The 12,522-nt window shown below is 42.7% G+C and overlaps 1 protein-coding gene across 1 annotated transcript in view; it reads right to left on the reverse strand.

The window, feature by feature from the left end:
- Positions 1-7,216, reverse strand: part of TMC4 (transmembrane channel like 4) — a 28,154-nt gene extending 20,938 nt beyond the window's left edge. Inside the window, exons 1-4 of the mRNA XM_075605501.1 lie at positions 6,918-7,216; positions 2,832-3,051; positions 2,345-2,493; positions 1,524-1,685 (exon numbers count right to left, since the gene is read on the reverse strand). Coding sequence (XP_075461616.1) covers positions 1,524-1,685; positions 2,345-2,493; positions 2,832-3,051; positions 6,918-6,972 — 586 coding nt within the window. The 5' untranslated portion in view covers positions 6,973-7,216. The remainder of the gene's footprint in view (positions 1-1,523; positions 1,686-2,344; positions 2,494-2,831; positions 3,052-6,917) is intronic.
- Between the last annotated feature and the right edge of the window lie 5,306 nt (positions 7,217-12,522).

Here is a 12,522-nt window from a genome sequence, read left to right on the forward strand (position 1 = left end):
CAGGTTCTACAAGGAAGGACCCCATCAGTCTCTACATTCTACTGTGTATAAATCCATGTATGTCGTCAGTGCCACATAAAAATAAGTTATTATAATTGAAGTCATTGAGCAATTCACTGAAAGCCCGCTGACACTATACAGTAGATGTTAATTTGATCTGGCATAGAGTTTCTGGCTCCGCTGTAGTAACCTTATGTTTATCATTTTTGACTTGTAATACCCGTAATAAAGTGCTGATGGGAAATTATGCTTACAGGAAAGGTTCCTTTCATTGTACAGTGTTGCCTAGCGCCTGGATACGTTATGTATATTTGTTTCTTATGCTTGGAGCCGTGCCTATAGATAACGTAGCTGTGTTGCACAACTATAATATCCTTATACATGAGGGGGACACACAGAAAAGTCTTATCCATGAACCAGCAAAGCCCTACACCCACTTACCAACACATACAGGAATCTGCTATGAACTCAGAGGTCGAAGCACTATAGTATGAGGGGGTATGGAGTACTAATACTTTTGCTGTACAAACTTAAAGTACCACTGCTTTTTTTTTATCTTAAGCTTACAGTTCCACTTTTTTTTTTAGAGAGAAAATAGGATTTATTTGAGAAATACATTCATGACCATTTTTAAAACAGCAATCTCCTCTAGATGCGTATATGATTTTAACTCCATTTAATAATATCTTTTAATCTCCTGGTCAACCACGTATAACTCCTGAATGGAGCATCAGATATACAGTATATATATATATATTAAAAAATAGCTTTCAAAATGGGCAAGAAGAGATCTTTTGGAGTGAGTAAAAAAAAATCAGACTGTTGCTTTAAAGAGAATTTTTTTTTTTTACTAATTTGATAATAAAATTACTAATCCTGGGGTGGCCAACCTTGAGTCCTCAAGAGCTATCAACATGTCAGGTTTTCACGATATCCATGCTTCAGCACAGGTATTTCAATCAGTGGCTCAGCCGAAGACTGACCCATCTGTGCTGAAGCAGGGATATCCTGAAAACCTGACCTGTTGGTAGCTCTTGAGGACTGGAGTTGGCTGCCGCTGTACTAATCTTTCTAATTGCACTCTCCCAATGTTAACACATTTAGACGTAATTTAAAAAAAAAAAAAAAAGTTTTTTTTTAAGCAATTCAGATCGAGCCAATGAATAAAGCGAAATGGCACCTTCAATACATTGGTGGCACTTGTGGCAAGGAAGGGGTTAAGGACAGTACCAGGTGACCTTAAACACGGAAGTGACGAAGGTTTAGTTAAAGTGACTTTCCTGACTGTGACCGCAGAAGCAAAGAATGAATGAGCAGGAGAGGGGAGTTTTAATCTCGCCGGTCTCTGAAGCTTATTTGTGCTAGTTAGTTCTTGCAAACTGAACGCGTCGGGACCTCTTCCCTGCAAACATACTCTACAGCCAGAGGACAACATATTCATGTCATGAAGTCAGAGCTGATCTGTTACATGTTTTTTCTTTTTACAGTAAATGTGCGCAGGGCCGGTCACTGCACGGACTTACCTTGCGAGTGGGATGTGCTTGCGCTCGGCTCCAGGTTTAAAGCTTCAAACAATATGTTGGGAATTACAATGAATCCACCGACCAGGAGGAAAGTCACAAGGTTCATCAGGACCAGGAATCGCAGGAAGCTGAAGTAGGACTGAATCCCTGTCCCAAAGTGTCCTGTACATGAGCAGGGTTATATAAGAAATCAGGTGGTTATTTGTGATCTTTACATAAGGGTTAATCTGAACCAACCATTGTGAGTTATTATTCATTGTCATCAATAGAACTGGATATTCACCACTTCGTGGGGTACTAATCAAGGGCAAGGGGGGGCTTTAACTCTTTTGAAAGCAAGGGGGACTACAATGCATTGAAGCACCGCAGCACGAGCCTCTCTTGCAGCTTTATTGTAGGGCTACTCTATAAAATATAAATGTTCTGAAAAATATTTATTACTGGCTCGTCTTGATTATTCCATTATTAATATCTAATTTTTTTCCCCCTATGGTTTTTGTCAATCGCGTTTCAGCAGGCTCACTGTGAAATAAATTAAAAAAGCAATTGCTGTGAAACCTTGCTGGTTACCATGGTGGAATTATTAGTAGTGGTTTGGGGCCTTGAATTGTTCAATGCATTAGGATATCTATTAACCAATACACCTATTAACCAATACACTCCATGCGTACTGCAGGTACCTGGAGCGCTAAACAAACCAGGCATTACAAACATGTGTTCTTGCTTATTTAATGGACTCCCTGTTATGTTATTGATTATTAAATACTGTATATGTACCCTGCCATGCTTTAGCGTAAACATTCCTCTGAGGCCTAACCTACCTCCGATTGTTTGTAACGTGCTTCTCCAGACCTCCACATATTGCAGAGTCTCGGACGCCTTGCTGCGGAACTGTCGGGCAGATCTCCGTTTCTCTTCCTTCCAGGACTCCCAGCTGGTTTTCATTATAATACACCTCTCCTGTTTTCTCCTGGACATGTGCACCAAAAGCGAGATTTGTTAGCTGGTTGGAAATGTACGATCGAGACCAACTTCACGCGTCCTTTAAGTGGGAGTGGAGCTTGGATAAGGGGTTAACGTAAGTGCCTCAGAAATGGGAGACTCTATGCCAGCTCCCTGTGACCGTAGCCAAGTCTTGATTCATCTTATGTATGAAAATTAGATTGTACGCTCAATGTGGTAATGATTTATTGGGCTTGTGTTGTATAACTACATTCTGTATCACATGTACATAACCGAGTTAACTAACTGTTTCTCATTTGCCTGTTCCTTTATTCAACTACATTAGAAAGTCTTACAGATATTTACCTGATTTCTCTCTTCCACCCTATGGGGAATGGCAGCTCTTTAAGAGGCCTATTGTCATCTTCTCCCAGCCTCTCTTCTGTCCAGTTTTGGAATGTTCTCCCGCCTCCAATAGGTTGAATGTCTGGTGTTCTTCCTTGAGCTTCATTGCCCCGGTAACGGACAGATTTACCATTTGGGAATTGGCTTGGGTCAGGTGGCTCAGCCGTTTGCCAGGTGACCTCTGCCAGTGAAATAAAAAGATTGTTACTGTTTGACCTCTTGACATCATATTTACCAATTCTTTAGTAAACAGAGAGGACTTTTCCAAATCCTGTATTGCTTGGCTCTGTTTTCAGTTCTCTACAGGCTGCCTCCCCTTAATGCATATTAAACACTTCATTGTCATTTATTTTTAATTTTGCAGAATGTGGATAGCTTTAAAGATATATTGATGTGTCAAAATGTCATTTGATTTTGTGTATCAAATTTTAAACATTGTTAACAAAATACACGGATTCCCAACAAGCTCTGAGAAACCCCAACCATTACCACATTATATATATATGCATATAAGCAGTGGTCGACAAATCACCAAAAAATCTACTCGCCGAACATAAAAAATCTACTCGCCACCTAGTACCACACGTGTGCTGCTTGGGCCAATAGGAGCTCGCCACAATGTTAAATCCACTCGCCCGGGGCGTGCAAATGTATAGGTTTGTCGAACACTGCATATAAGTGTCAAAAGGAGTGCTAGTGGCCGTGGCTAAATGTATACAACAAAAAACAAAAATGCCCAAAGCTACTTCCAATGTGACAAAAATACACAGTGCAATACCTATATATCTCTTGTAAAAAGGGTCATTTAGTTTAACCCTTTGGCCAATGCGTCTTAAGCCTGCTGCCACTTACAAGGCATGACCATAGCAGGACCTAACACTCACCTGGGTTAAAATTCTTATTTACCTGTAAAATTACAGGAAGAATGATCGCATTGGATCTGTCGTAACCCAGCAAAATGAAACTGACCTGCCCACTTGGAAAGTGGGGTGGGGCAAGCTTAAACCTGGGGGGGCACTACCCTCCCATAAGCAACTGAGACCAGCTGCATACAGTCAGATTTTACATTCCTCTAACTTGCAGACATCATTGGGATAAAAACAAGGGCAGGAAACCATAGGGGTGGCATGTATCACTGTTTCTATGCTGGAAAGCAGCCAGATTCTTGTTTTCTTTTATCCATCTGGTGCAATTTTGCTTAGCAATATGTGTTATCTGCCTCTTTGCCAGTGAAGTGGTTATGTGAGGCACAGAAGTGAATTGGTGTAGCTTCCTGTTATTGAACCCCTCATTGCCACTGCATTGTAGGAATCTTATAAAAACAGCATATATATATATATCAAAACACAGCATACAATACCTAAAAGGTAAAGAGACAAAAGCACTCAGCAGTTCAGTAATGAAAAAATGTATTAAAGTACACAAATACTTGCACAAAAAGTCCAACGTTTCGCACCCCCCTTGATAAAGATCTCTCTCCGGGATCGAAACATTGGACTTTTTGTGCAAGTATTTGTGTACTTTAATACATTTTTTCATTACTGAACTGCTGAGTGCCTTTGTCTCTTTACCTTTGAGGTATTGTATGCTGTGTATTTTCATGACCTTAGCACCAGCTATTACTATTCCACCACTGGAGTGCAGGATATCTATCCATCCATATATATCAAAACAAATATGATTATCCCCGTGTGCTGAATGTGTTCATTTAAATGCCTTCTTCCCTCCAAACTAGAATGACAAACAACTTGCCATCCTAATGGATTTTCCCATGTAAACAGTGAGTTTAAGCCTGGTCCTCGCTGGGTACTGCAGCGCCCGCTGTGGCGGACGCTGCAGGGACGAGAGCCCTCCCCTCAATTGCGCCGGGCGCGCTGCGAGGGGGGGCCGCAGCGCTGTGGCGAGAGTTGCTCCTGCTCTCAATAGAATTGAGAGCAGGACTCGCGACGGAGCGCTAAGCCACGCCCCCGCGATTCAGCCAATGAGGGCGAACCTGCCGGGTGATGTCATGGCCGCGCCCCGGTCACTCCCCCGCCAAGCCCCCCCCAGTCTCTCTTCCTGCAGATCACTGCAGACCGGGGAATCGGCTGCACGCGCCGCCAGTCTCGCGGGCGCGCGTGCAGCGGAGGTACTGGGGCCTCAGCCTTAGAAGAGAATACAAGCTGCTGAAGCAAAACGTGTTGACTCTGTCCTTGGTGACCAACAGTGAAAAGACGAAGAAGACTTTCCCACCAATAAAAGCTGCTGAAAGGGTCATTTACTTAGCAAAGTAACTTTTTAAAGTCATATTTATTCACAGCAATCACATTACCTGACGAATGCATCAAGAAAATAAAAACAAAACTGGAATATTAAAGATAGAAGGCTGTGAAAATAATATTTCCCTGGTGTCATTTGATACCAATTCCCACTCGTCCTTAGCAGCATTATCAACACAACCCCCATCCATAACAAGCTCAGTCCGATTATTGCCATCTCCCACAACAATATATTGGGATACACACACTCAATCATATATAAGGGCTGGTTACCGGTGAGATACTTTCATTGTATTCGAAGAATTGAGTTGCCAATAGGATAAGTTTAGGTGAATAGGAGCTTCAGTTTTTAGGCCTGTCTGTGCTCCCAACTGGAAAATGTATATATATTCAGCACAAATAAGCCTCGCGTGAACTACTGACGCATCATTTTTGTATTTGATAAATGTTTTCGTGGGGTGATGACCCGCTGATCTCTACACCATACGACATTCTAAAATTAGCTATTGAGACCACTTTAAAGCAGCACTCTGCGCTGCTGATTGCAATAGTTACATACTTCCACAGATCTTGTCTTGCCTTTTCAAACACTGTTTGTCTTTTTAAAATCTGATGCTTCCTTTAGGAGCTATAAGCGTTTGAAATGTTAAGTAGGTTAAAATGAAGCTCTCCCTAGAGACCAGTGCAGGCTGAAGAACCTAGGTATCTGCAGAAGCGACAGGATTCGTAAACAATAGAAAAACATTAAAAACAAAAGTGCAGGATACTGGCATTATATAATCAGTTAAACGCATATGGGCTCCTGGAGGGTATTGCTGTTTTCTCTGTTTTTTCTTTGAAGCAGCAATGTCTCTAAAAAAATACTCATTAAATAGTAAAAACAATACTGTAATTGTGTGTGTGTTGGAAACATCACTTTCCGGCTTTTGTTTTCTAAAACTGCACTTTTGCTGTGTTTTTACCTTTTTGTTTATTTCACTGGCATTGTTTTTCCGTTTAATAAAATGATATCTCCAGACTTGAGCTACAGGAATGAAAAATGGGCTCTGTCGCTATACAGTAAAGACGGAAATCACAGCCGTACCGAGCAACAGGTGAAAATGTGGGCGATTTCCAACACTCCTGACATGCACTGGGATAAGGGAAACCTTTTCAGAGCATAATAATAATAATAATAGCATGTTCTTGTATAGCGCTGCTAATTGTATGCAGCGCTTTACAGAGACATTTTGCAGTCACAGGTCCCTGCCCCGTGGAGCTTATAATCTGTTTTTTTTTTGTGTGCCTGAGACACAGTGAGATAAAGTGACTTGCCCAAGGTCACAAGGAGATAATGTGACTTGCCCAAGGTCACAAGGAGTCGACACCGGGAATTGAACCAGGTTACCCTGCTTCAAACTCTCAGTGCCAGTCAGTGTATTTACTCACTGAGCAGAAAAATGATTTTTTTTTCAGCTGAAAAGTCAGCCACTGATATATAGGGAGAGTGGATCAGTATCAGTACAATGTTCAAAACAACCACACACCTTTTGTCAGTGAGTAGAGGAGATTGGGGATGCAATAGGACTGGAGGCATTTACATTTGAGATTCACCTGTCGCTACTGTAATACAATACGTAGGGGGGGGTTGTTTCCCATGGGATTTTATTCTTTGATAAATCTGCTGTTTTTTGGGGGGTTTTTGCAGCCGGGGGACTTTGAGACGTCAGCCCCAAGGAGTCTGGAATTTGCACAGTGGCCTATCCCGTTCGCACCATCTCTTTGCATTGTTAATGAAAAAGTTCCATACCTGTTCCGAGTGGATGCATATCGGGATCACCTATGCCGTCTTCAACACGATGCATCCTAAGAGGGAGATTTCACCACTTAATGTCGAGGTTTAGTAACACTGCGTCAAACGATTTCAATGCCCAGCAAACTTCAAGGAAGTACCCAAGGAGGAAGCGAAATCCTGCCTAGGGAAACTTTATCAGACTTTGTTGGTATGAAGCTGGTTAATGATTTGCTGCTGGGGTTTACATGAATCGTGACACATAGAGAAGGAGAAGTGTTACTGTTCTATGATGAGTGAAACCCTGCACCGAACTAACACTCCCAGAGCAGAATCATAGAGTCACCGTAACAGAAATCCATGGAGACATGCAAACAAAGAAGCCAGACAAGAATCTGAAGTGGGTGTGGAGCTACAACGTTAGACACAAGAATATACAGAGGATGGGACACGAGACATAGTGGCGATAGATACTTAGAAAGTGGCGTAATACATTGTGTGTACAAGTTGTTTTAACGTTTATTTTTTTGCCCCCTTATGACATCATTGTGTAATACAGGCGGGCCCCACTAATATGGCGGGATCCGTTCTATGGCCCCGCCGCAAAGCGGAAATCTCCGGAAAGCGGAACCGGCGATTTTCGGCGACTGCGCATGCGCAGACTTGCAATCCCCCCTTCTGCGCATGCGCGACCTCCGTTCTGCACATGTGCGACCTCCGTTCTGCGCACGCGCAACCTCGTCAGCCCCCGTTCTGCGCAGCGCAGACATGGCGGCCCTCTTCTCGGTACCGCCGTATGAGCGGAAGCGGGGCGCCGAAATGCGGGGCCCTACTGTACACCTATAGTTTCCTATTTTATAGAAATATGATAAAAAATATATATTTTGTGGGAACTCTTTAAAAAGGTTTCCACTTTGATTTTCTATTACAAACTTCTTCATAAATCAGCGTTATTACATAGTCAGTGATATTTTTTATTTTGCTTTTGTTATGGGTTATATAGGAACTCATGTTCGCATCTAAATAGTGCAATAGGCCTGATTACTTTTTTTGGGAGGGGGGGGGGGGAGAGGGGAACTACAATGGTGATTTTTTTCCCCTCATTACAATGTCTAAATTAAAAATAAAAATACCACTTTTGAGTATATTCACATTTCTCAGACAGGTCCACAGACCTGCCTTTCCCCATAATTACTCAGTATACAATGCTGCCACTGCAGCCAGGGGTTCTGGGTAATAACATGCAAATGAGCACAGTGTCACTTTTTGCTTCTTGTCCATTTCAACATGGTTCCCTATACACTTATACCTACAGCATTACACAGCTTTTCAGAATAGCCTGGGTTTAAAGTGGTGAATAGCCAGTAAACCTACTCACAGACAGCTGTTTTGACCTTTTGGGTCTTATCATTGGGAGCTTGGTTACAAGCTTTGCAATTTGAAGCTGGGAGCGGCTACAACTAGACACAAAATAAGTTATAGACACAGGACACAGGATACAGAGCGAAGCGCAAATACTCCCAGGTATATGCAAAAGAAAAGGAGGCAAAATATACTGCAACACAGCCAGTGCTAAAAACAACCACGGAGGGAAAAAAATCCCACTTTCTCCCACTCACATGGTGTGAAGTTAATGCAGGCGCTATGAGGTTAAAAACCTCCCTTTTCCAAAGAGTGGCAGAATCACCAATGATGTAGGTCAGCGGTGCGCAAACTCCCCGCGCCTGCGCCCCCCTGCCTGCTCCTCCGTCGCGCCCCCTCCTCCCTCTAATCTTGCGTCAAATGACGCTGCGGGGTCATGTGACGTCACGTCACTTGACGTCACGTCTCCATGGCAACAGGCGTCATTTGACGCCGCGTTGTCATAGAGATGCGTGACTGGAGCCAGATGAGTAAGTTTACAGGGGCCTTGTGCTCTCAGCGCGGGACCTCTGCAAACGCCGCGACCCCCCAGAAAAGTCTCGCGCCCCCCCCAGTTTGCGCACCGCTGGGGTAGGTATATGGGTAATGTGAATGTAGGGGTAAATATGCTGTTAATCAAGGTTAATCCAGCCATTACACCTACCTGTCAATAATGCAGTGTATTATATTATGTGTTTTATATAATGTATTGTCTTTGCCTGGTTCCAGCACTTCAGGGACCAGGGGTTAATTGGTTTGCAGTTGGAAAGTTGCCAAGCTTGCCTGCAACCTTTCCATGTTACTGCTTTATGTTGCTTTTTGTAATGTTGCATTCCTACCCACCAGTCAAGGCCTGGGCAGTTGCAACCTGGCGGGTTAAGGGTATAAACATGTGGAAAGGGAGACCCCTAGTCAGATCAGCTTTAGGTTCAGTTCAGAGCCAGAAGAGTTGCAGACGGTTGCTGTGGTCAGAGAGAAGCTGCAGTGTCCACACCTGTGCTGGTGTCAGGCCTGGAGTCCTGAGGACATTGCAAGGAAGATAGGACAGGGGAAATCTCTGCAAGGAGGTCCCTGCAACTAGGCGTGGAGGGTTTCCCCAGTTGGGTATGTGTGTTGTTTATATGTCAGTTGTGGATACTTTTTCCAATAAACTAATGTTATAAACTCTTGTGTTTCTGTCTGGCGATATTGATCCCTGGTATAAATGCAGGTCGAGAGTCAAACAGCAAATCCTCTGCTTAAAGAAATGAGACAGAACAGATATGCATTTTACTCAAAGCACAAAAAGAAAACGACACAACACTCACAAAGGGTGCGATGTCTCAGCCTTGAGACCACCCTGGGTCCAAGATCAGCATGGTAGATTATGTTTAAAGGAATGAAAATAGTGCGCTACTAAAGATGGTCTAAGTGCAATGAAAATAAAAAACGAATACAAAAATTAAGGGATAACTATTATCCAAACATATACAAAATACAGTGAAATAAAACACAAGTATAATCAGCTGAGTCTAACAGCCTATAATAAAGTATAGTCCCCTTGAATAATCAGGTGGTGAAATCTTCTCTGAGATGAATGAAATGGTTCCGATTTTCAGATAAACCCAAAGCTCTCTGGTGGGTGCTGCTCTTCGGGGGGGGGGGGGGGGAGTTTCTGCACCTCCTGTAGTATATGACATGGGAGATGTACACCAGCCTCGCTCCTTCCTCCGCACCGGAGGGATGATGTCACTTCCGGAATTGTCGCCGTCAGCAGGAACCGTGGAAATAAGGTGTTGGTCTTTCAGCGTCTCAAATCGTCTGATGCTGCTCCATTTTGTCACTTGTCACTGGGGTTGGTAGTCACTATCTTCTAATTTAAAGTGGAGTTTGCGCACCAATCTTTCACCTTTGTTGACAAAATAGGCTATAGTAAAGAAACAGGGCCTAAGTAGAGAAAATAAATAGTAATAAAAAAATAGAATGAACTAGCACTCACCTTGTCTATTATAATTCAGTTTGAGGTTCTATGATCCTGCACCTATATTGCTGGATGCATACAGCTATACAAAAACTGAACTGGATCAACACTCAAAAATGAAGGACTTGTGTTTTGCTTTTGGTCTCACCAAGATTCTTCTTTAGTGTATAAAAAAAAAAGCAGCAATACAGAAAATTCAGGACACACAGGGAGAAGAAAAGTTAGCAGACACGCACTGTTGTGGGTGCACAATAGAGCAACGTTTCAAGGCTCCCTGGCCTTCGTCAGGCTTCCTCTTTCATTTTCTTTGATTTACTTTTGGGTGCTGAACCAATATGTTTTGTGTTGAGAAAATAAATAGAACCTGTGGTTAAATAAAAACACCAAATGTGACATATTATATAATAGTTGAGATTGTAAACTTTCCCTGCAGCCACTTAAAGTCCAATACACCCCCGCACAGGATTTTCATGTAGAAAACGACAACAATTGGACTCTGGCCGCGCACACTCCTATTTTTGGCGACAAAATAAGTTATGTTGAGTAAAATAAAAACTTCTGAGTACTTTTGCTTTAAAGTATGTGACTAGGATCCAAACAAGCAAAGTAAGGTAGTTTGTAAAGGAAGAGAACACTCCCACTGCACCATTATTTATACACCTCCCTCCCCCAATAACTGCTTTACCCCTCAATAACAACCCCCCCCCCCCCCCCCCACAATTCCTCTATTCACACTCTCTATCTACTCCTTCCTGCTGCTGGGGATCTCCCCTATGCCTGAACCCAGACATACACACCTCCCTGCCATCTTTTCCCCTGTAAATGGTGTTAACCTTCTGATTTAATAGACTAACCTTAAAACTCGCCCCACAAATTAAGCATCCCAATAGCCTGCACTCATGACTATTGTCCCACACCCACAGTCACTCCTACCACCCATTCTGGGCAAGCACTGCCACCTATAGCAATTATTCCCTCGCCTGCTGTTTCTGTAAGTCTCCCATCATACCACTTAGATTGTAAGCTCTTCGGGGCAGGGATTTCCTTTCCTATTGTCTGATTTTACTGCGCTTATTGTATTATTATAATTCCCCGTACTGTATTCTTTGTGAAGCGCTGAATACACTTTTGGCAATATATAAATAAAGACATACAGGCATACCCCGGTTTAAGGACACTCACTTTAAGTACACTCGCGAGTAAGGACATATCGCCCAATAGGCAAACGGCATCTCGCGCATGCGCCTTTCAGCACGTCCTGAACAGTAATACCAGCTCCCTACCTGTACCGAAGCTGTGCGAAAGCGGGGAGACTATAGAGCGTGTTACAAATGCGTTATTTACATCAGTTATGCACGTATATGACGATTGCAGTACAGTACATGCATCGATAAGTGGAAAAAAGGTATTGCTTCACTTTAAGTACATTTTCGCTTTACATACATGCTCCGTTCCCATTGCGTACGTTAATGCGGGGTATGCCTGTGCAATACATTTTTGGCCTGACATAGTGACACCACTTTTAAATATGCAGTCACCCTTAGCAGTATATAGGAGATGCAAAAGTTATATAGAGGGTGTCATGATGTTTGTGTGCAGTAAATGAACAGTTTATTCTGCTGCCCTCGGTTACTGTGGGTCAGTATCATAGATGCTACAGTTCCTCAGTTTAAGAGGTAATCAAACAATTATGGAAATGCATTTTCTTTGGTCAGCAACCAACTCTGTGTTTATATTAAATGCCACTGATTCTCAGTGTGATGAGTTGCATGTGCCCAAGTCTGCCATTGGGGTTGGATGCTTATCTGGGTTGGATAGCAAGCTATACAATCTCACGGATACCAGGCCCCGAGGGCCATCTACAGGACACTATATTCTTTATCATTGCAGATAACATTAATTCAAATCATTCGTGTTCTTCACAGCAATTAGTGATGCCATATAAAGTCCGTGCACTGCAAATGCATTTGGTTGTCATAATGAAACATTATATAATACCGAGGTGATAAGGAGCAGACAAATTGAGTTCACTCTCACAGTTTTAAAGACGCTCTTCTAAATACATTAACACAATTATTCTGGCGATTACAGGGAGAGAGTTATGGAGTCTTACAAACTATCTGATTAAATACGAAATTCAATCATTCCCTTTGCCCAGATATCGTCGTTAAAGTGTCTCTGGTCAAGGAAAAGAGACACACGGGTGACCGGACACACCCCTACAGGCCTGTCAAGTTATCTGGAGTCTCTCACAAGTAAAAG

The sequence above is a fragment of the Ascaphus truei genome, chromosome 6 (assembly GCF_040206685.1).
Source record: "Ascaphus truei isolate aAscTru1 chromosome 6, aAscTru1.hap1, whole genome shotgun sequence".
Classification (NCBI taxonomy): domain Eukaryota; kingdom Metazoa; phylum Chordata; class Amphibia; order Anura; family Ascaphidae; genus Ascaphus; species Ascaphus truei.